Source organism: Sus scrofa, chromosome 1 (assembly GCF_054392235.1).
Source record: "Sus scrofa isolate SSC_HxYL_T2T_F1_AM1 chromosome 1, Sscrofa_HxYL_maternal_Yorkshire_Landrace_v2.0, whole genome shotgun sequence".
Lineage (NCBI taxonomy): Eukaryota > Metazoa > Chordata > Mammalia > Artiodactyla > Suidae > Sus > Sus scrofa.
Window position 1 is genome coordinate 226,062,719 of NC_139383.1, and position 23,240 is coordinate 226,085,958.

General features: G+C 37.9%; 1 protein-coding gene across 2 annotated transcripts in view; it reads right to left on the bottom strand.

Annotated features, from left to right (window-relative positions):
* Window positions 1-23,240, bottom strand: part of KDM4C (lysine demethylase 4C) — a 436,329-nt gene that overhangs the window by 163,291 nt on the left and 249,798 nt on the right. For both annotated transcript variants that reach the window (XM_021063862.2, XM_021063858.2), the window contains one exon: window positions 21,729-21,837. In XM_021063862.2, coding sequence (XP_020919521.1) covers window positions 21,729-21,837 — 109 coding nt within the window. The remainder of the gene's footprint in view (window positions 1-21,728; window positions 21,838-23,240) is intronic.

Consider the following 23,240-nt stretch of genomic DNA (forward strand, 5'->3'; position numbering starts at 1 on the left):
ACAAACTTTTAGTTCTGAGATAAATAAGTACTAGGGATGTAATGTACAATATGACAAATATAATTAACTCCACTGATGTTACACAGGAAAGTTGTTAGGAGAGTACAACTTAAGAGTTCTTATCAGCGGAAAAATATTTTTACCTTCTCTTTTATTTTATAAGACATGATGGATATTCACTAAACTTATTATAGTAATCATTTCATTATGTATGTAAGTCAAAGAATGCTATGTACCTTAAACATATACAGTGCTACATGTCTATTATGTAGTACTAGAATTGGAAAAAATGATATAAATAAATAACCAGATAAATAAAAAATGTGAAAAAGAATATGTATATTAAACACCGAATCACTTTGCAGCACTTTATACAATAGAAATTAATACAACATTGGAAATCAACTATACTTCAATGAAATAATTTTTAAGTTTCAAAAGGATACATTACAACTCATTCAATATAGTGTTTTAAACAACTGAAACATTCTAAAGCACACTCCTTAAAAATTCCTATTATACAAAAATATCCTGATACTTATGGTACCTCTGGGCAGGTAGATTTGATGGAGAACTTTGGCATTTCCAATGTTGCTTAAATTTAATAAAGAACATTAGTTCATATTTCACATATGCATATCTCCTTACAATACACACAGATAACAAGGAATGCTGTGAATGATCTACTCAATCAACAAAGATTGCTGGTTCTTACCAGACATTTATATGTACTCACTTCAGCTTCTTTTACCAGTACTAGGGCTATTATTGGGGACTGCTAGTGTGATAATGTAAAAAGAGTGCAAACTTGAGAATTAAGCAGGATTTAAAGCAAAGCCGGTTATGGAACAATTATCAGTCTCCTGACCTTATGAAGTGAATAAGAATCCCTGAGCTTCAGTTTCCTCATAAGTAACACCATCTATCTTAAAGAATTATAAATAACAACTACTAGTAATGTATACAATAGGAAGAAAGCAGCACAGTCCATTATCATACTACAGTGGGGATGGGGAGAAGAAAACTCCTTTTGAAAAAGTTGGCATACTGGAAGGGAGTGTGAGGACTGGGAATTTGGAATTTGTAGATGCAAACTAATACATTTACAATGGATAAGCAATGAGGTCTACTGTACAGCACAGGGAAGTATATCCAATCTCTTGGGATAGACACAATGGAAGATAATATCAGAAAGGGAATGTATGACTAGGTCATTTTGCTGTATAGAAGAAAATGGAATAGCATTGTTAATCAATGAAACTTTAATAAAAAGAAAAAAACCTGACACCTATGGTCAATTAATCTTTGACAAGGGAGGCAAGAACATCAAATGGGAAAAAGAAAGTCTATTCAGCAAGCATTGCTGGGAAACCTGGACAGCCGCATGCAAAGCAATGAAACTAGAACACACCCTCACACCATGCACAAAAATAAATTCCAAATGGCTGAAAGACTTAAATATACGACAGGACACCATCAAACTCCTAGAAGAAAACATAGGCAAAACACTCTCTGACGTCAACCTCATGAATATTTTCTCAGGTCAGTCTCCCAAAGCAATAGAAATTAGAGCAAAAATAAACCCATGGGACCTCATCAAACTGAAAAGCTTTTGCACAGCAAAGGAAACCCAAAAGAAAACAAAAAGACAACTTTCAGAATGGGAGAAAACAGTTTCAAATGATGCAACTGACAAGGGCTTAATCCCTAGAATATAGAAACAACTTATACAACTCAACAGCAAAAAAGCCAATCAATCAATGGAAAAATGGGCAAAAGACCTGAATAGACATTTCTCCAAGGAAGATATACAGATGGCCAACAAACACATGAAAAAATGCTCAACATCGCTGATTATAAGAGAAATGCAAATCAAAACTACCATGAGATACCACCTCACACCAGTCAGAATGGCCATCATTAATAAATCCACAAATAACAAGTGCTGGAGGAGCTGTGGAGAAAAGGGAGCCCTCCTGCACTGTTGGTGGGAATGTCAACTGGTACAGCCACTGTGGAGAACAGTTTGGAGATATCTTAGAAATCTATACATAGAACTTCCATATGACCCTGCAATCCCACGCTTGGGCATCTATCCGGACAAAGCTCTACTTAAAAGAGACACGTGCACCCGCATGTTCATTGCAGCACTATTCACAATAGCCAGGACATGGAAACAACCCAAATGTCCATCGACAGATGATTGGATTCAGAAGAGGTGGTATATATACACAATGGAATACTACTCAGCCATAAAAAAGAATGACATCATGCCATTTGCAGCAACATGGATGGAACTAGAGAATCTCATACTGAGTGAAATGAGCCAGAAAGACAAAGACAAATACCATGTGATATCACTTATAACTGGAATCTAATATCCAGCACAAATGAACATCTCCTCAGAAAAGAAAATCATGGACTTGGAGAAGAGACTTGTGGCTGCCTGATGGGAGGGGGAGGGAGTGGGAGGGATCGGGAGCTTGGGCTTATCAGACACAACTTAGAATAGATGTACAAGGAGATCCTGCTGAATAGCATTGAGAACTATGTCTAGATACTCATGTTGCAACAGAAGAAAGGGTGGGGGGAAAAATGTAATTGTAATGTATACATGTAAGGATAACCTGACCCCCTTGCTGTACAGTGGGAAAATAAAAAAAAATATTAAAAAAAAAGAAAAGAAAAAAAAAGCTGGCATATCTTTGTAAAACTAGCCGAAAACGTGGCATCAAAAGAAATTTATTCTGAGTATTAAATCAAAGACAAGTGAAAGCATATGAAACATTGTGTATTGGGCAACATAACAGATGCTGGAGATAAGACATAAAAATGTTTATTTCTCTTGCCTTCAAGGAGTTCAAAACTTTCCATGGGAGAAACTTCCAGTTTCTTCAACTATTTCATTAACAGCATCTATATTAAAAAGTTTAAAATAACTGAAACAAGATGTCCAAGCAAATAACAACTAGAATATTGCAATTTATATGCAAATAAAAAACAAAACAAAATAAAACCCCAACTCTTACTACCTAAAAGCCAGCTCTGGTCATCTATGGAAAGGACAACAGGATGCTTAGACATCTTGACCCAAGAACTAACAGGGGTATCACCTGACAGATCATACAAAGCAGCTGCCAAGGAGACAGAGACCTTCATGCAGAGCAGCCACAATGCCAACTACTAGAGAAACATGGGTGTGGACTACTTGAGAAGATGTATGGAAATAAGAAGAGAACAAGGCAGCAAATGTTCATTCTGTTGCTCCACATTCAAAGTCATCAGCAATTCTTCTTGTTGCTTGTCAAACAGGCCACACTAACTGCTGTCCTTGGGACTTCTGTACTCAGTTTCTCTCCCAAGAAGGTTCTTACCCCAGATCCTTGGCTAACTCCCTAAAAGGCTTTGTAAAGTATGTTTCCTCAAGAAGAGATCTTAACAATTAGAGAAATATTTGAGTAATATTCAAACATGTTCATAATATCATAGCAAACCTTTTCTTCTTTGGTTTCTACTCTTGAATCAACACAACAAAAATTCCTACACCTTTCAATTTTTAAAATGTTTCCCATAACAAAACAAAACCATACATGAACAATAAAACAATGGAATATCAGTGTAGAATTTAAAGATCCATGTGATATGTATTTAAAAAAAGTCACCTCATATTTCCCTAAATCTGGGAACCAGAAGAAAAGAAAAGAATGAAACAATGCTAATAGAATTCAAATGATGATAAAGTGAGGCACTTCCCAGTCACTCACTGAGAACCTACACATTTTTAACACCTCTCCCAGCTGTGAAAAGTCCTTTCCTAAAATCTATGACAACGGTCCCTAAATATCATTCTGTAGAACGTTGCCAGCGAGGACTAAGTTTTCAACAGAGACAAACCAAAGCTGTGGCATAGGCCAGCAGCTACAGCTACGATTAGACCCTAGCCTGGGAACCTCCATATGCCATGGGTGTGGCCCTAGAAAGTGGCAAAAAGACAAAAAAAAAAATTAAAATTGAAAATGTACATAAACTTTTCAAACTGCCTGCCTATTCTTGATATTCACTGTTTCAAAATCAAACAAGAGGTGGAAATTAGAAAATGTAGTACAAAATACAGGATAACTCAATGGCCAATAGGGTTAAGACATCTTCATCTCCAGAGACAGAGGGTTGTGTACAAATTTAAGGAAATGCAAAGTAATACATTAAGTTATATGAAAATCAAATATCAGCAATTTCATGTATTTCAACCTAATATAGTAATTTATTTTTCTAAAGAATGAGATGAACCACACAATTATAAAATCAAAAGCTGTTTCTCAGATGTTTCCTATAAGACTTTAAGAATAATAAGGCAGACATGAATTCATATAAATCAAAGTCTTGACTATTATTTTACAATCCCAATGCTTTCAGCACATTACGGACACCTGATCATAAGATTTCATGCCAACCATTGTTTAGAAAGTTTCAAGACTGACTGTGAAAAGTACAGAAAGCAACCACATAAGTTAAACATTTAGCATTTTTGTCTAATTCAATCAAACCCTTACCAAGCCACTAGCATAATAAAGACAAGGTGTTTTTTATTTTTATCCCCTACATTGCAGAAAAACTCTATGCTATTGGGATGCCAATGGAATTCACTAACAGAGAAATCAAGCTAAACTGAGAATGCCCAATTATTACACAGCTGAATGCTGGATAAAATATCCATTAAATCTGAGTGCCAACAACATCTAATGTTTTATGTCCACATAATGCAGGAAAACTGGCCATGGCCTATCAACAAACAGTCCAAGCCAATCTACACAGTAATCTGTTTTATTGCTTAAACAGACAGAAATATAACTGCGCTTATTATGAAAGCATAATATTACCTCAAGCTAATAAGAATTGGTGGAACAAAGAAGAGATTTTTACATAAAAATTAATGATATTTGGAGCATGACATGCAACAATCATAAAGCAATATTTGCTTTTCAAAACTGGCAGAGGAAAGGACTTTTTATAGAGGGGAAACACTGTTGGTGAGGGATGTTCCTACGCTTCACTGTTTTGCTTTTCAGTGAAAGGCTAGCATGAAGCAAGAGGACAATACCATATCCTCACCTATTATATTGTCATAGAATGAACACCTTTAGAGTTTGAATGAAACTTTGGGGTTACTAACCCAGCCTTTCCATCATACATATGAGTAAACATAGGATAAGCCAAAGAAGGTTACACCACTTAGTTCTCCAAGGCCATACAGTCCTTAGCAGCCAGGGAGAGACTGGAAGGCAGGTCTCAGGTTGTCCATGATCAATGGTCAGGAGCGTACTACTCTCTGGCAAAACAAATGTTTGCGGTATTTAAAACAAAATTTTTATTTAATACTTAAAATAATATTTATAGAGTTTGAATCAATAAAAGACATTCTATTTGGTCAATATATACACTTAAATCCTTAAAATTAAAAAAAAAGAAAAAGAAAATCAAAGATTGGTAAACTTATACCAATGCACTTAAAGGAGAGGAAATTACTGCCTTCTAGGGGCAGGAGGGCAAAATTCTCCTTCAAAACATTATCTACCCAAAGTAAAGGGAAATAGCCAATTCTAAGTAATGTCCTATTATCTGGGGGATAATTTCAAAGTGCCCAGAAGGCAGCTTTTGCACCAATAAGACTAACAATGACTGAATGACACAGGGTAAAGTTCAGAAAATACCCCAAAAATATCAGACAACCTCAGAAGAAAACAAAAATCTCTCATAAAGTGAAATCGGTCTTGATAAAACATGTTTAGGATCCACTTATCATTCAATTATGTTATATACATGAGCATTTTAATAAAATGCATGAGAAACAAAAAACTATTTGAGGAAGTTAGCAGATTTTGTCAGATATGAGGCTCCGGGATTTTCCTTTCTTTAATGTACTTAAATGTATACTTTTTATTCTTGAAAATAACTGAAAATTTAGTTTAAATGGGTTAAATAATAGTCAAACACCAAGAACACTCTCTAATTGATGCAGCAATTTTAACCTCATCCATCTCTATATTTAAATATTTAATCCATTACTAAATGAATTATAATATTAATATAGACAAAATAAATAAATAAATAAATAAATAAATTGCTGTAACACTGCCTGAAATACTTTTAATCTAACCCTCAAGGCAAGCAGACATTACAGAGATAGGGATCGGGGTCTAAGCTATCTTTAATTTGAAAGAGATGCTTAACAGCTTATTACAGAACTGCCCTTGCTGAATTGATGATTTATAAAGAGTTAGCCAGACAGTTCAGATTAGAGAAAATCAGAGCCATAACCAGGGCTTTAATATGAATCCTATCAATATTCAAACTTGTAGGTGGGGTCACCTCTGCACTTGGGTAAACACAGTAAGATGGGTATCTGCATCTTTCCATTTTCTGTATAAAATTACAATATAATTATAGATAAAAGTTTGGTTGAAGGGTGATGAGCTCAACATATCACCACATTATTTTAGGGTATTTGAAATGTCAAAAATCTGCTCATGAACCTGTAGGTTATGAATCCTAATCATTCAAGGATAAGCCTCACATTTTATATAAGAGGACACTGGGACCAGAGAGAGGACTTGCCAGAGGCATAAACTTCTCTGGTGAAGAATTGTTAGGGTGACTTTCTCTTCTTATCCTATCACCTCTCCCCACCCAACAGACTTGGGCAACAAGCCGTCTTATCCTCTGCCAGGGCCTATCATCAGATTTCGTTTTTAGTTTTTCCCTAGTACACTCTTAACTAAGAGCTTAGGCTTTTAATTAAGAGTCTAGTTTTATGTGTCTGGGGAGCCAATGAACACTTAGCCCTGATTTCTCAGCCTCCACTCTAGTTCTGGCCTATTTCCCCCAAACAGCCATGGCATTCACTTTTTCCTGCCCACCTGAATGTATTTCCCTCTGAATTCCCTCTAGATTTCCCTCATTTCTTGAGCTCAGCTATTACCCTCCTCTAGCTCCTCCTAATCCTATCACAATAAGGACAACAAAATTCGTTATGTGCCAAACACTGTTCTGAGTGCTTTACACAGTCTTTTAACCCTCAAAACCACTCCAGGTAGCAAATCCCTGGTAAGCAGCAGTGTCAAAGCAAGGAGGGTCACACAGCCAGTGGAACACTGGAGCTGGCTGACCAAAAAGGTCGACATGGAGAAATAGGACCTTTATGTAATTTTGCCCCTCCATGTAGGTATAAAGGTTGACTCTTTTATTTTCCAGTTACTTCGGGTTCTTTTGTTAACTGGAAGATTATCTGGCAAACCAGTCCAACACAGTGATACTCTCTGTCTCTTTAAAATATTTTTTGCCCAAATATAAAGGAAATATATTTACTATAAAAAATTTGAAAAGTTATCAGCATACAAAAGAAAGCTAAAATCACCTGAGAACATTCTCATATATTTTCTTATAAATGTTCAACTTAACTTTCCAATTCTCTACTGAAACTCCACAGGCAGCATTAGTCTGTCAACTCAAATCACCACCAACAGAAGAGGAGATCACTGAGCAGGTTGTCAGCCCCGGCCACACTCAGGGGTCTCCTGCATGTTTGCAGGGCTGGTCCTTGGTTTAAAGTTGCTTTAGAAATATTAACCTTGTCACCTCACTAAGGAAGTTACATGCACAATAATGACAAAAGCAGTGAATAAAATATAAGTCAATGGTAAGAAAAGCTGGAAAATTCATATTGGAAACAAATGTCGTAGAATCTTCTTAAAGGGAAACAAATGCATACATGTGTGTAGGAGGAATGCTTCAAAGACAAATGAACCATGAAGGGTGAGGCAGGGGGATGGATAAAATGCATGTACAGAAGAGTACACATGTCAGTGTATAATGTTTATTAGTTAGCCTAATGTCAGCTCATGAAAAGTTCTGAGTTTATGTCAGCACAAACTGCTGCCAATGAAAAGTCTAGTCAGAACAAGTATACATGTGTTAAAAATTTCTGTCTGCAACCTCTCAAAATCTATGGGATGCTGCGAAAGCAGTGCTCAGAGGGAAATTTATAGCAATCCAGGCCTTTCTCAAAAAAGAAGAAAGATCCCAAATTGACAACTTAACCCTACACCTAAATGAATTAGAAAAAGAAGAACAAAAAAGTCCTAAAGTCAGCAGAAGGAAGGAAATTATAAAGATCAAAGAAGAAATCAATAAAATAGAGACTCAAAAAACAATAGAGAAAATTAATAAAACCAAGAGCTGGTTCTTTGAAAAGGTGAACAAAATTGACAAACCCCTGGCCAGACTCACTAAAAAGAAGAGAGAAAGAACCCAAATAACCAAAATTATAAATGAAAAAGGAGAAATCACAACGGATACAGCAGAAATACAAAAAACCATAAGAGAATACTATGAACAACTGTATGGCAACAAGTTTGACAATCTGGAAGAAATGGACAATTTTCTAGAATCTTACAGCCTGCCAAAACTGAATCAAGCAGAAACAGACCTACTGAACAGACCGATCACTAGAAATGAAATTGAAGAGGTCATAAAATCACTCCCTACAAATAAAAGTCCAGGACCAGATGGCTTCACAGGTGAATTTTATCAAACATGTAAAGAGGAATTGGCGCCCATCCTCCTTAAACTCTTTCAAAAGGTTGAAGAAGAAGGAATACTCCCAAAGACATTCTATGAGGCCACCATCACCCTCATTCCAAAACCAGACAGAGATACCACCAAAAAAGAAAACTATTGCCCAATATCATTGATGAATATAGATGCAAAAATTCTCAACAAAATCTTAGCCAACCGAATCCAACAACATATCAAAAAAATTATACACCATGACCAGGTTGGGTTCACCCCAGGTTCACAAGGATGGTTCAACATACGCAAATCAATCAGGATCATACACCACATTAACAAAAAAAAAAAGTCAAAAATCATATGATCATCTCAATAGACGCAGAAAAAGCATTTGACAAAGTTCAACATCCATTCATGATCAAGACCCTCGCCAAAGTGGGTATAGAGGGAACATTCCTGAATATAATCAAAGCCATTTATGATAAACCCACAGCAAATATAATCCTCAATGGGGAAAAACTGAAAGCCTTCTCACTCCAATCTGGAACAAGACAGGGATGCCCACTCTTACCACTGCTCTTCAACATCGTTTTGGAAGTCTTAGCCACAGCAATTAGACAAACAAAAGAAATAAAAGGCATCCATATAGGAAGAGAAGAGATCAAACTGTCACTGTATGCAGATGATATGATACTATACCTAGAAAACCCTAAGGACTCAACCCCAAAACTCCTTGAACTGATTAATAAATTCAGCAAAGTGGCAGGATATAAGATTAACATTCAGAAGTCAGTTGCATTTCTGTATACCAGCAATGAAACATTAGAAAAGGAATACAAAAAAATGATACCTTTTAAAATTGTACCTCACAAAATCAAATACGTCGGAATACACCTGACCAAAGAGGTAAAGGACCTATATGCCGAGAACTATAAAACCTTAATCAAAGAAATCAAAGAAGATGTAAAGAAATGGAAAGATATTCCATGTTCCTGGATTGGGAAAATCAATATTATGAAAATGGCCATCCTACCCAAAGCAATCTACAGATTCAATGCAATCCCTATCAAATTACCCATGACATTGTTCACAGAACTAGAACAAACAATCCAAACATTTATATGGAACAACAAAAGACCCAGAATCGCCAAAGCAATCCTGAGAAACAAAAACCAAGCAGGAGGCATATAACTCTTCCAGACTTCAAGAAATACTACAAAGCCACAGTCATCAAAACAGTGTGGTACTGGTATCAAAACAGACAGACAGACCAATGGAACAGAATGGAGAACCCGGAAATAACCCCTGACACCTATGGTCAATTAATCTTTGACAAGGGAGGCAAGAACATCAAATGGGAAAAAGAAAGTCTATTCAGCAAGCATTGCTGGGAAACCTGGACAGCCGCATGCAAAGCAATGAAACTAGAACACACCCTCACACCATGCACAAAAATAAATTCCAAATGGCTGAAAGACTTAAATATACGACAGGACACCATCAAACTCCTAGAAGAAAACATAGGCAAAACACTCTCTGACGTCAACATCATGAATATTTTCTCAGGTCAGTCTCCCAAAGCAATAGAAATTAGAGCAAAAATAAACCCATGGGACCTCATCAAACTGAAAAGCTTTTGCACAGCAAAGGAAACCAAAAAGAAAACAAAAAGACAACTTTCAGAATGGGAGAAAACAGTTTCAAATGATGCAACTGACAAGGGCTTAATCTCTAGAATATACAAGCAACTTATACAACTCAACAGCAAAAAAGCCAATCAATCAATGGAAAAATGGGCAAAAGACCTGAATAGACATTTCTCCAAGGAAGATATACAGATGGCCAACAAACACATGAAAAAATGCTCAACATCGATGATTATAAGAGAAATGCAAATCAAAACGACCACGAGATACCACCTCACACCAGTCAGAATGGCCATCATTAATAAATCCACAAATAACAAGTGCTGGAGGGGCTGTGGAGAAAAGGGAGCCCTCCTGCACTGTTGGTGGGAATGTCAACTGGTACAGCCACTGTGGAGAACAGTTTGGAGATACCTTAGAAATCTATACATAGAACTTCCATATGACCCTGCAATCCCACTCTTGGGCATCTATCCGGACAAAGCTCTACTTAAAAGAGACACATGCACTCGCATGTTCATTGCAGCCCTATTCACAATAGCCAGGACATGGAAACAATCCAAATGTCCATCGACAGATGATTGGATTCGGAAGAGGTGGTATATATACACAATGGAATACTACTCAGCCATAAAAAAGAATGACATCATGCCATTTGCAGCAACATGGATGGAACTAGAGAATCTCATACTGAGTGAAATGAGCCAGAAATACAAAGACAAATACCATATGATATCACTTATAACTGGAATCTAATATCCAGCACAAATGAACATCTCCTCAGAAAAGAAAATCATGGACTTGGAGAAGAGACTTGTGGCTGCCTGATGGGAGGGGGAGGGAGTGGGAGGGATCGGGAGCTTGGGCTTATCAGACACAACCTAGAATAGATTTATAAGGAGATCCTGCTGAATAGCATTGAGAACTATGTCTAGATACTCATGTCGCAACAGAAGAAAGGGTGGGGGAAAAAACTGTAACTGCAATGTATACATCTAAGGATGACCTGACCCCCTTGCTGTACAGTGGGAAAATAATAAAAAAAAAAAAATTTCTGTGTCTGAATGCCTTCAAACTGGGAAGGAAATACACACACCACACACACGCACATACCCCTACATACATACATACCAAGGTACAAGCTAAACAACTATCCCAGTGGGATATCATTACTCTGGGGTCCCTCAGGTCTCTACAGCATTGGCCACATCTGCAGCATGTCTTCTTCATGTTAACTCTGAGTAGGTTCTAAGATTTGGCACAATAGTAAAAAGAAGTCCAACACAGTCAGGATACAAAACTCAGTCAGGTGACATATTATATCCCCAGCTAATTAAAATAGCATGTTTTAATATATCCTTCTATATTCTTATACATATAGAAAATATTTCCTGGACAAGAATTTTGTTCTCCTTTTAACATGACAGCGTGTTATGTTAAGGTATTTGACTAACTTTTTTTTTTCTTTTGTCTTTTTGGGGCCACACCTGCAGCATATGGAGGTTCCCAGGCTAGGGGTTGAATTGGAGCTGTAGCCACTGGCCACAGCCACAGCAATGCCAGATCCCAGCCACGTCTGTGACCTACACCACAGCTCAGAGCAACACCAGATTCTTAAGCCACAGAGGGAGGCCAGAGATCAAACCTGTGTCCTCATGATTACTAGTCAGATTCATTTACACTGAGCCACAATGGGAACTCCTGACTATCTTTTTTAATGGCTGATTTCAAGGGCGCTAATCATCAGGGCTTTCTTGCTTTGGGATTCATAGGTGAATTAAGCCACAGATTGACCTGGCCTTGGAGTATGGAGACAAGAGGAAAGGAGTGAGAATGAGGAGACAGACGCACAGACAAATCATGAAGCAAAATGTAAGGCCACATGCTAGAGCTAAGTAAGCATAGATGTAATAGGACAGGAGAGGAAAAGTAAGAGAAAGGAGGAGTAAGTGGGGAGAAGTAGTTGAGAATGGTCAAGATGGAAAAGGAAATCACAAGTAAAGAAAGAGTTCAGGGAAGCGTACAGAAGCATCAAGCAGCAAACATACTCATGAGAAAAAAAATGTACGAATGGATGGAAATGAGGATTCATGTTGGGAAATGAAGCTGCAGAAAGAACTCAGCACTGGATCATGAACAGTGTTAAAGTCCTATACTGAAGCTGTAATACTGAGGAAAACATGTGACAGTCTTTGAGCAGACATCTTCACCAACCAAAGAAAAAGAATTACTTTTCTGAGTTGTCCACCCACCCCCAATCCCAACAACCACCAGCCTCTCATTCTCAGTGCCTTCTGAGTCCAGGCCAGCATGTGGTCCTTGGAGCCTGCTGGCTCACCCCTGCTTCCCACACACCCTTCTTCCCTGGGTCACTCAACCACAAAGCTCTGAAATCAGGTAACAGGAACATGCCATTATATTGATATAGCACAAGAGGAGAATGGGTACATATCCCCATAATGGTATGTAACTAAACCAGCCTACCCAAGTGCTTTTCTTTCAAGTTTATTTCAATTCAACACTGCATAATTAACTTAGAGGAGAAGGCACAGAATATTAATCCATGCTTCAGGATCACCTTGTGCAGCTGCTTGACTTAAAGGAAAAGGGAACTGTAAAACACTTCAGTTAAAAGAAGCCCAAAAAAGATTAGTAATTTCTTTTATACTATAAACAACATATATGCAATATACATTTAAGATAATTTTTCGCCACCCCCAAAAATAATTAGATACTAGTTTTATATAAAAATGCTATATTCTAAAACACCATTCTTTTCTTTTGTATCCCCCTCTGCTCCATCACCATAGACCCTCATGTTTTTCTGCTAAGTATGGAAAATCTTCTTCCAGGAAAGAATGGGTTCAGGGTCAGAAAATTCTTACTGATGCTGTAATTATAGGATCTGACACCAATTAGAATGATCTCTACAGTTTCAGGTCATTTGAGGATCAAAGAGCCACTGCACCGTCCCTTCAGAACAGCAGCTCAGAAGTGACTCTTATCTCCCAGCTGCACGTAAGCTCCCAGAGGTACTTGATCAATATCTTTCCCCTCTGCTGCTTTCCTGTTAGGGAAAAGCTTTGATAGAGAAATGCTCAGTCACCAGTATGGGACACTGCTGATTAGAGATGCAATTTCTCTCAGATGCTCCAATCTAGTCATGTTTCTGTCTGGCATACACACCTACTTCAGTATGAGGAGTGCAAAGAGCAAGCAATAATTAGGCTAGGAAACTCCCCAAAGAGGCTAGATTTGGAGTTGTGTGCTCCCAAAGGGCACTAATCCCACTCTTCATCACCTCCTAATAATGTTGATGTTCACTCACTCCCAGCTGTACAAGATATAAAGGGAGAAGGCTGAGGTAATGGCATTCCAGTGCCCAAAATACAAGTAATTTTCGCCAGGGCAGGGGATACTCTCCATTCTTAGTTTAGAAGCTTGTAAAATTCTTTAGCCATCATTGTAATTCTCAGATTTTTCTTCTCAATTTTCAAGAATCCCCACAGGATCCTGGGAGTCCTTAACATATTAAAATACAGAGTGAGACTGCTACAAAAGCTATAATCACCAGTGTTTCAGCAATATATTTAACTTCAAACCCTTGAGATGACTTTGTTAAATCAATCCATTTAGAAATTTTGCAAACTATACTGATCGAAATCAGAACTGTTCTCTGTGGAGAAATTCTGGGCCAATTTATGATGACTCACATGGAAATAAACTTCCTAGGAAGAAAAAGACACATAAAAAGGAAGTTTTCCTTATCCACATTCCCTTCTGAGATGCTATGCTGACTACAGGCTATGATGGGAGAGGGCAAGGAAAATTCATAAGTAATGTACATTAGGTAGTAATTACTTTACACAAAACTGTCCTTTAGGAGTTCCTATTGTGGCTCAGTGGGTTACAAACCCGACTAGTATGCATGAGGATGTGGGTTTGATCCCTGGCCTTGCTCAGGGGGTTAAAGGATCCAGTGTTGCTTCAAGCTGCAGTGTAGGTTGCAGACATGGCCCAGAGCCTGAATTTCTGTGGCTCTGGCTTAGGCTGGCAGCTGTATCTCTGATTCAACCTGTAGCCTGGGAACATCCATATACCGCATGTGTAGTCATAAAAAGCAAGCAAACAAACAAACAAACAAAAAACATAAAAAACCTGTCCTTTATCTTGGCAATAAAGGGAAAATGGTTTGTGTTGGGTATTATGAAGCTGCAGAAAGAAGAGCTAAACATGATGACATATGGAAATAAAGACAAATATGTTTCATTAATTTTATTACTCAAGGCAGAATTCTACCTTGAATTTGTGTTATAAAAACAGCTACCATCAATATCTGATCTCTACACTGATGATTTTTTTTTCCAACTAAACATGGGGCATAAAAGAAAACAGTGAGTAAGAGGAAAAAAAAAATCTGCTAAAAATGTATATACTGGTAAATTGGATTTAAACTAAATGGAACTTATGTTAATATTCACATTATTCCCTTGATGGCATCCTCACAGACACATGACCTTAATTACCAATGTCCACCAGTAAAGGAGACTATCTCAGAGAAGGGCTTTTTAGAGGCAGGATTAAGATGGGAAAATAGAAAGACTGGAGCATACTATATCTCATAAAAACAGAATTACAACCAAATGCTGAACAACTTTCAACCAAATGGACTGGAAATTTTCAAAAAGATATCATACTCCAGAAGACAAAGAAGAGGCCAAATCAAGATGGTAGGAGGGGCAATTATACAATATAAGAAACTCCATACCCTCCAGGTGGGAAGCCCACAGAATGGAAAGTAACTATATCACAGAGACTCGCCTATAGGAGTGAGAATTCGGAGCCCCACATCAAATCCCCAGGTCTGGGGATCTGGCATTGGGAAAAAGAGCCCCCTAAGGATCTGGCACTGAAGGCTAGTGGGGCTTGTGCACAAGAGCTCCATGGGACTGGGGGAAACGGAAACCCCATTCTTGAAAGGTACACACAGACTTTGATGTGCACTGGGTCCCAGGGCAAAGCAAAGGCTCCAGAGGAATCTGGGTTGGAGGGTCTCATGAGAAAACAGGGGGTGACTGTGGCTCGTTGTGGGTTAAGGACATTGGAGGCAAAGCTCTCAGGAATATTCATCAGCATTTGTTTCTCAGAAGGTGGCCATTTTGGGAAAATCTGGCCCCACCCATCAGTGCTGAGAAGCTCCAGGCCAAATGATAATTTAGGTGGGATCACAGCCCCATCCATCAGTAAAGAGGCTGCCTAAAGACCCCTCAGGCACACAGCTGCATTGAATTTTACCCAGAGACAAAGCCCCACCCACCAGAGGGATAAGAATCAGCTCCACCTACCAATGGGCAGGCACCAGTCCCTCCCATCAGTAAGCCTTTAGCAAGCCCCTGTACCAACTTCAGCCACAAGGTGGACAGATGCCAGAAGTAAGAGAAGCTACAACTATATTATCTGTAAAAAGGTTACTACACCAAAAACCTATAAAAATGAAAGGTAGAGAATGGAGAAAGAAAAAAAATTCAAAAACAGCTAAGGGATGAGGAGATTCTCAGCCTCCAGGGAAAAGACTTTAGACTGTTGATGCTGAAGACGATGCAAGACATGGGAAATAAACTGAAGGCAAAGATGGATAATTTATAGGAAACACTGACCAAAGAGATACAAGATATAAAACTTAAGCAAGCAGAGATAAAAAATACAACTGAAATAAAAAAATTCATTAGAAGCAACTGACAGAAGAATACAAGAGGCAGAAGAATGAATAAGCAAGGAGGAAGACAGACTAGTGGAAATCACTAATCCAGAGCAGAAAAAAGAAAAAAGGGTGAAAAGAAATGAAGAGAGTCTCAGAGAACTCTAGGACAAGTTTAAATGCACCAACATCCGTATTATAGGGGTGCCAGAAGGAGAAGAGAGAGAGAAAGGGACAGAAAAATTATTCGAAGGGATGATAGCTGAAAACTTCCCTAACATGGGAAAGGAACCACTCACTCGAATCCAGGAAGCACAATGCGTACCATATAAAATAAACCCAAGGAGGAACACCCAAGACACATACTAATCAAACAGAACAAAATGAAAGACAAAGAGAAAATCTTGAAAGCGGCTAGGGAAAAGAAACACTACATACAAGGGAACTCCAATAAGGTTATCAGCAGATTTTTCAGCAGAAACTCTGCAGGCCAGAAGGGAGTGGCATGATATACTTCACGTGATGAAAGGAAAAAACCTCCAACCAAGATTACTCTACCCAGCAAAGTTCTCATTCACATGTGAAGGAAAAATCAAAAGCTTTACAGATAAGCAAAAGCTAAGTGAATTCAGCAATATTAAACCAGCTTTACAACAAATACTAAAGGGACTTCTCTAGGCAGAAGAGAAAACACAGCAACAGGAAACAAAAATACCACAAATGACAAGGCTCATCAGTAAAGGCATATATACAGTAAAGATAGAAAATCATCCACACACAAATATGCTACCCAAATAAGAAATCATGAGAAGAGGAGGGTACAAATGCAGGACACTGGAGATGCACTTGCAATTAAGAGAAAAACAACTTAAAACAATCTCCTATATATATAGACTTCTATATCAAAACTTAAAGGTAACTGCAAATCAAAAATCTACAGTCGATATACAAACAAATAAGAAAAATAAACTCAAATACAGCACTAAAGACAGTCATCAAACCACAAGAGGAGAGAACAAGAGAAGTAGGGAAGAAAAAAAGAGTAACAAAAAACAAATCCAAAACAGTTAATAAAGTGTCAGTAAGAACATACATATCAATAATTACCTTAAATGTTAATGGAATAAACACCCAACCAAAAGACATAGACTAGCTGAATGGATACAAAAACAAGACCCATATATATATATGCTGTCTTCAAGACACCCATTTCATTTCTAAGGACACATACAAATTGAAAGTAAGAGGATGGAAGAAAACATTCCATGCAAACGGTAATCAAAAGAAATCTGGAGTAGCAATACTCATAACAGACAAAATAGGCCTTAAAATGAAGAACATTTTAAGAGACAAGGACATTACATGATGATCAAAGGATCAATCAAAGAAGAAGACATAACAATTGTAAATATATATGCACCCATCGTAAGATCACTTCAACATCTAAGGCAACTACTAATAACCTGAAAGGGAGAAATCGACAATAACACAATAAAGCGGGGATTTAACACCCCACTTACAGCAATGGACAGATCATCCAGACAGAAAATCATCAAGAAAACATAGGACATGAATCAAACATTAGACCAGATGGACTTCATAGATATTTATAGGACATTTCATCCAAAAGCAGCAGAATACACATTCTTCTCAAGTGCACATGGAACATTCTCTATGATTGATCATATTCTGGGCCACGAATCAAGGCTCAGTAATTTTAAGAAGACTGAAATCATATTGGGCATCTTTTCTGACCATAACACTATATGACTGGAAATCAACAACAAGAAAAAAACTGCAAAAAACACAAACACATGGAGACTAAACAACATGCTACTAAACAACCAATGGATCACTGAAGAAATCAAAGAGGAAATTAAAAAATACCTAGAAGCAAATGACAACGAAGATACGACACCCAAAACCTATGGGATGCAGCAAAAGCTGTTCTAAGAGGAAAGTTTACAGCAATACAAGCCCACCTCAGGAAACAAGAAAAAGCTCAAATAAACAAGCTAACTTTACATCTAAAGCAGCTTGAGAGAGAAGAACAGACAAGACCTAAAGTTAGTAGAAGGAAAGAAATCATAAAGATCAGAACAGAAATCAATGAAATAGAAACAAGGAAAACTACAGAAAAGATCAATGAAATGAAAAGCTGGTTCTTTGAAAAGATCAACAAAATTGATAAACCCTTATCCAGGCTTATCAAGAAAAAAAGAGAGAGGACTCACATCAATAAAATTAGAAATGAAAAAGGAGAAGTAACAACAGACATCACAGAAATACAAAGGATCATAAGAGACTACTATATGCAACTCTATGCCAATAAAATGGAAAACCTAGAAGAAATGGACAAATTCTTAGAAAAGTACAATCTTTCAAGACTAAACCAAGATGAAATAGAAAAGATGAAAGTACCAATCACAAGTACTGAAGTTGAAACTATGATTAAAAAGCTTCCAACAAATAAAACTTCAGGACCGGATGGCTTCACAGGCAAATTCTACCAAATATTTAGAAAAGACCTAACACCTATCCTTCAGAAAATATTTTGAAAAATTTCAGAGGAAGGAACACTCCCAAACTCATTTTATGATGCCACCATCAGCCCAATATCAAAGCCAAAGATACCACAAAAAAAAAAGAAAACTAAGGCCAATATCACTGATGATCATAGATGCAAAAATCCTCAACAAAATATTAGCAAACCAAATCCAGCAATACATTAAAAGGATTGTACACCATGATCAAGTGGGATTTATTCCAGGGATGCAAAGATTTTTCAATATCCTCAAATTAATCAGTGTGATACACCACATCAACAAACTGAGAAACAAAAAAGATATGATCATTTCAAAATATGCAGAAAAAGCTTTTGACAAAAAAATAAACAAATGGAACTTCAAGGTGATCAGACCATTTGGCAGTAGTAACAGCAGGGTGCATGAGTTCCCAGGGGAGTGAGAACAACAACAACTTGTGTTGACTGCAATGCCCTCCTCTGAGGTGACTGGAACTGCAGGTGGTGCCTGTTCAGAGACCCCTGCAGTGGTTTGCCCCCATCACCTGTAGACCATGCATGAAGCAACCCATCTCACTGGGCCCACATATGAGGTGTTGTAAAGGATGCTCCTAGTTGCAGAATCCTGAGAAGTGACAGAGATCAGGTGTGTGGGTACCTCCCAGAACATCTGGCAGTGACAGCAGCAGGGCACAGAAAAGAAAATCATGGACTTGGAGAATAGACTTGTGGTTGCCAAGGGGGAGGAGGAGGGAGTGGGGTGGTTGGGGGGCTTGGGATTAATAGATACAAACTATTGCCTTTGGAATGGATTAGCAATGAGATCCTGCTGTTTAGCCCTGGGAACTATGTCTAGTCACTTATGATGCATCAATGATAATGTGCGAAATTAGAATGTGTACATGTATATGTAACTGGGTCACCATGCTGTACAGTAGAAAAAAATTGTATTGGGGAAATAACAATTAAAAACAAACAAAAAAACAAATGGAACTTAACCAAACTTCAAAGTTTCTACACATCCAAGGAAACCTTAAACAAAATGAAAAGACAACCCACAGGATGGGAGAAAATCCTTGCAAATGAATCAACTGACAAGGGATTCATCTCCCAAATTTATAAACACCTCCTACAACTCCATGCCAAAAAAACAAACAACCCCATCCAAAAATGGGCAGAAGATCTAAACAGACAGTTCGCCAAAGAAGACATTCGGATGGCCCAAAAACACATGAAAAGATGTTCAACATCACTCAGTATTACAGGAATGCACATCAAAACCACTATGAGGTACCACCTTGCACCAGCCAGAATGGCCATCATCAAAAGGTCTACAGACAATAAGTGCTGGAGAGGGTGTGGAGAAAAAGGAACCCTATCACACTGTTGATGGGATTGTAAATTGGTGCAACCACTGTGGAAAACAGTATGGAGATTCTTCAGAAAACTAAACATAGAACTATCATTTGATCCAGCAATCCCACTCCTGGGCATCTATCCAAAGAAAACCATGACTCAAAAAGACACATGTACTCCAGTGTTCACTGCAGCACTATTTGCAATAGCCAAGACATGGAAACAACCTTAATGTCCACTGACAGAGGAGTGGATCAAGAAGAGGTGGTACATATACACAATGGAATATTACTCAGCCATTAAAAGGAAAGAAATAATGGCATTTGCAGCAACATGGATGGACCTAGAAATTATCACCAGACAATGAGACACCAACATCATATGCTATCACTTACATGTGGAATCTAAAAAAAGGACACGATGAACTTCTTTGCAGAACAGATACTGACTGACACACAGACTTTGAAAAACTTATGTTTTCCAAATGAGACAGTTCAGGCGGGTGGGGGTTTGGGATGGAAATGCTATAAAATTGGGTTGTAGTGCTCATTGTACAACTATAAATGTAATAAAATTCATTGAATAATTAAAAAATATATAAAGTGAATTTGATTTTCAAAAAAAGAGAAAGAGAAGGGCTCTTTACAGAAAATCTGCTTTAACTGATTCTTTTAGAAATTAAAAAAAAACAAACCCTTATAATGCTATGAATCGCTTGCAAGGACAAAATATCTGGTCAGTGGTCTGCTTTTTTTATTGAGGGGAACGTAAATACATTTTTGGAAACAGAGGGGTAAAAGGGGCAATGGGGTAAAACAAAAAAATAAATGTTACATCCAGAGATAGTAACTGGTTGTAAATTACTTCACACCAAGCCACATCAGTAAAATCTAGTCTATGAGCAACGACATTTCCCAACACACCAGATATAACAAGATACACAAATACTGCATGTAGTTTCTTACTCAGATGGTGTTAATAAAATTACAGGATTCATGTTAAAGACAAAGGCAATGTAATGAAACACACAGCATATTAATTCTGTGACTTGATACCTTTAGAGAAATGATTGTCAACTTCTGGAGGATCTTAAGGCAAATGTCAGAAATGACCAATTCACCGCATCATATTAAAAAGGAAGACCTGGAGCTCCTGTTGTGGCTGAGTGGTTAACAAATCTGACTAGCATCCATAAGGAAGCAGGTTGGATCCCTGGCATTGCTTAGTAGGTTAAGGATCTGGCGGTGCAGTGAGCTACAGTGTAGGTCACAGATGCAGCTCGGAACCCGCATTGCTGTGGCTGCGGTGTAGGCCAGCACCTGCAGCTCTGATTCAGCTCCTAGCCTGGGAACTTCCATATGCCGCAGGTGTGGCCCTAAAAAGCGGAAGGAAAAAAAAAAAGGAAGACTTTACTAGAAACACAGCTAGATTACGTGAAGCAATACTTTATGCCTAAAATACAAATTCCAAACAAACTATGTATTACTTATGGCCTCCTTATGGTATATATCTGCCACCTGATTTCATTTCCTCTTTACCAGGCAATTTTTTAGAAAAGTTTGTTACAAAGTTATGGTTACCAAAGGAGACAGGTAGTAGGGAGAAGAACGGACTTGGGGTTTGGAATTGGCACATGCACACACAGAGATGTATGGAATGACTAGCCAGTGGGGACCTCCTGTATATAGCACAGAGAACTCTACACAATATTCTGTGATAATCTACAAGGAGAAAGAATCTGAAAAAGAATGGGTATTGTGTACATGTATAACTGAATCACTTTGTTGTACAGCAGAAATTATCACAACATTATAAATCATCTACTTCAATAAAACTTTAAAAAATGAAAAAAAAAGTTTGTTACAACAAACTGTCAGAATAAATACTGAACACTACATGGTATAAATAGAATAAATACTGAAAAACAACCCAAGCTCACCTTCATCACTCGGCGCTTGTTGCTTCACCAGAGTCATTGGCGATCTTGCTGGAGGTTTACTAAGTGGATGGCGCCAACTTTTAGCAGTTTTGGTTTCTCCCTCTATTCTCTGGTTACGGAAAAAAAAAAAAAATGGGGGAGAAACACCCACCATTAAAGATTTGTTTTAAACAAAAAACTACAGTTGTGATGATTTATGACAATTTAATAATGAAGAACTCCTGTAATTATTTGTCTACTGAATTTGCCCTTTGTTAAAGAAATTGAAATCTTCAGGTCAAAAGAAACAGGAATATATTCTATTAGTAGGTTTACTAACAGAGGAGTAAGTTAACTAATTCTTCCACTTGCTATTAAAACACTATCTGTAGGGCAGGGTATGTTTTTCAAACATACACTAAACTCAGCAGTTACCAAGGTTTCAAAAGTTCTTTAAAACTACTTTACATTTAGGATTATATATTCCTAACTATACAGGACCAAGGTAATTGCTCCCAGGTGAATAGATGGCAGGTTATTTTGTTTTCTACCTTGGCAATACTGCCAAGGTGAGAGCTCTCTCTTCCTCCCAAATATGAATTGCCACTTCTCTAAGAATCAAATGAGAAATCAAGTTATTGCTCTTGTTGTTTTAATATGGCACATGCCTGTCATCTTGAAATCACTTATATTTTATGTAAACTCTTTTGTCCTGAGTTTCCCAGACTACATTTTCCTTTCAAAGATAGAGGAAAAAGTTATATGCACCCTGCCACGTTCCAGACAGAAACTACTTACCAGCTTTCTTGAACATGCAATCAAAAAAAAAAAAGTCTCAAAAATTTCCCTGTAAGCTAAAGAAGGAGCGCCCTGAAGGGGAGAAATTGTGCTGACATCTGTCACCAAAGCAAGATTATGATAAAAATATGTCAGAATACTCTAATAAAAGCTAGGATCAGAAAGCAATAATACCAGATGAGATTTACCTATGGTTAAAAATAGCTAAAAAGTAATATGGGAAGTTATAACTCAGTCAACAACAATAATATTTATTAGGGAAGTTCCAGTTGGGCCTCAGTAGTTAACAAACCCAACTAGTATCCATGAAGATATGGGTTCAATCCCTGGCCTTACTCAGTTGGTTAAGAATATGGCATTGCTTGGAGTTCCTGCCGTGGCACAGTGGTCAACGAATCCGACTAGGAACCACGAGGTTGCGGGTTCGATCCCTGGCCTTGCTCAGTGGGTTAAGGATCAGGAATTGCCGTGAGCTGTGATGTGGGTCGTGGACATGGCTCAGATCCTGCATTGCTGTGGCTGGGGTGTAGGCCGGTAGCTGCAGCTCCTACTTGGCCCCTAGCCTGGGAACCTCCATATGCCACAGGTGCGGCCCTAAAAAGACAAGACAAAAATATATACTTATATTTATTAGGCCCTTACTACATGCCACACTGTTCTAAGAGTGAGCTACAGCAGGAAAAAATTATACCAGGTCCCTGCTTCCAAGGAGTGTATTATAGAGGGGGGAGGACA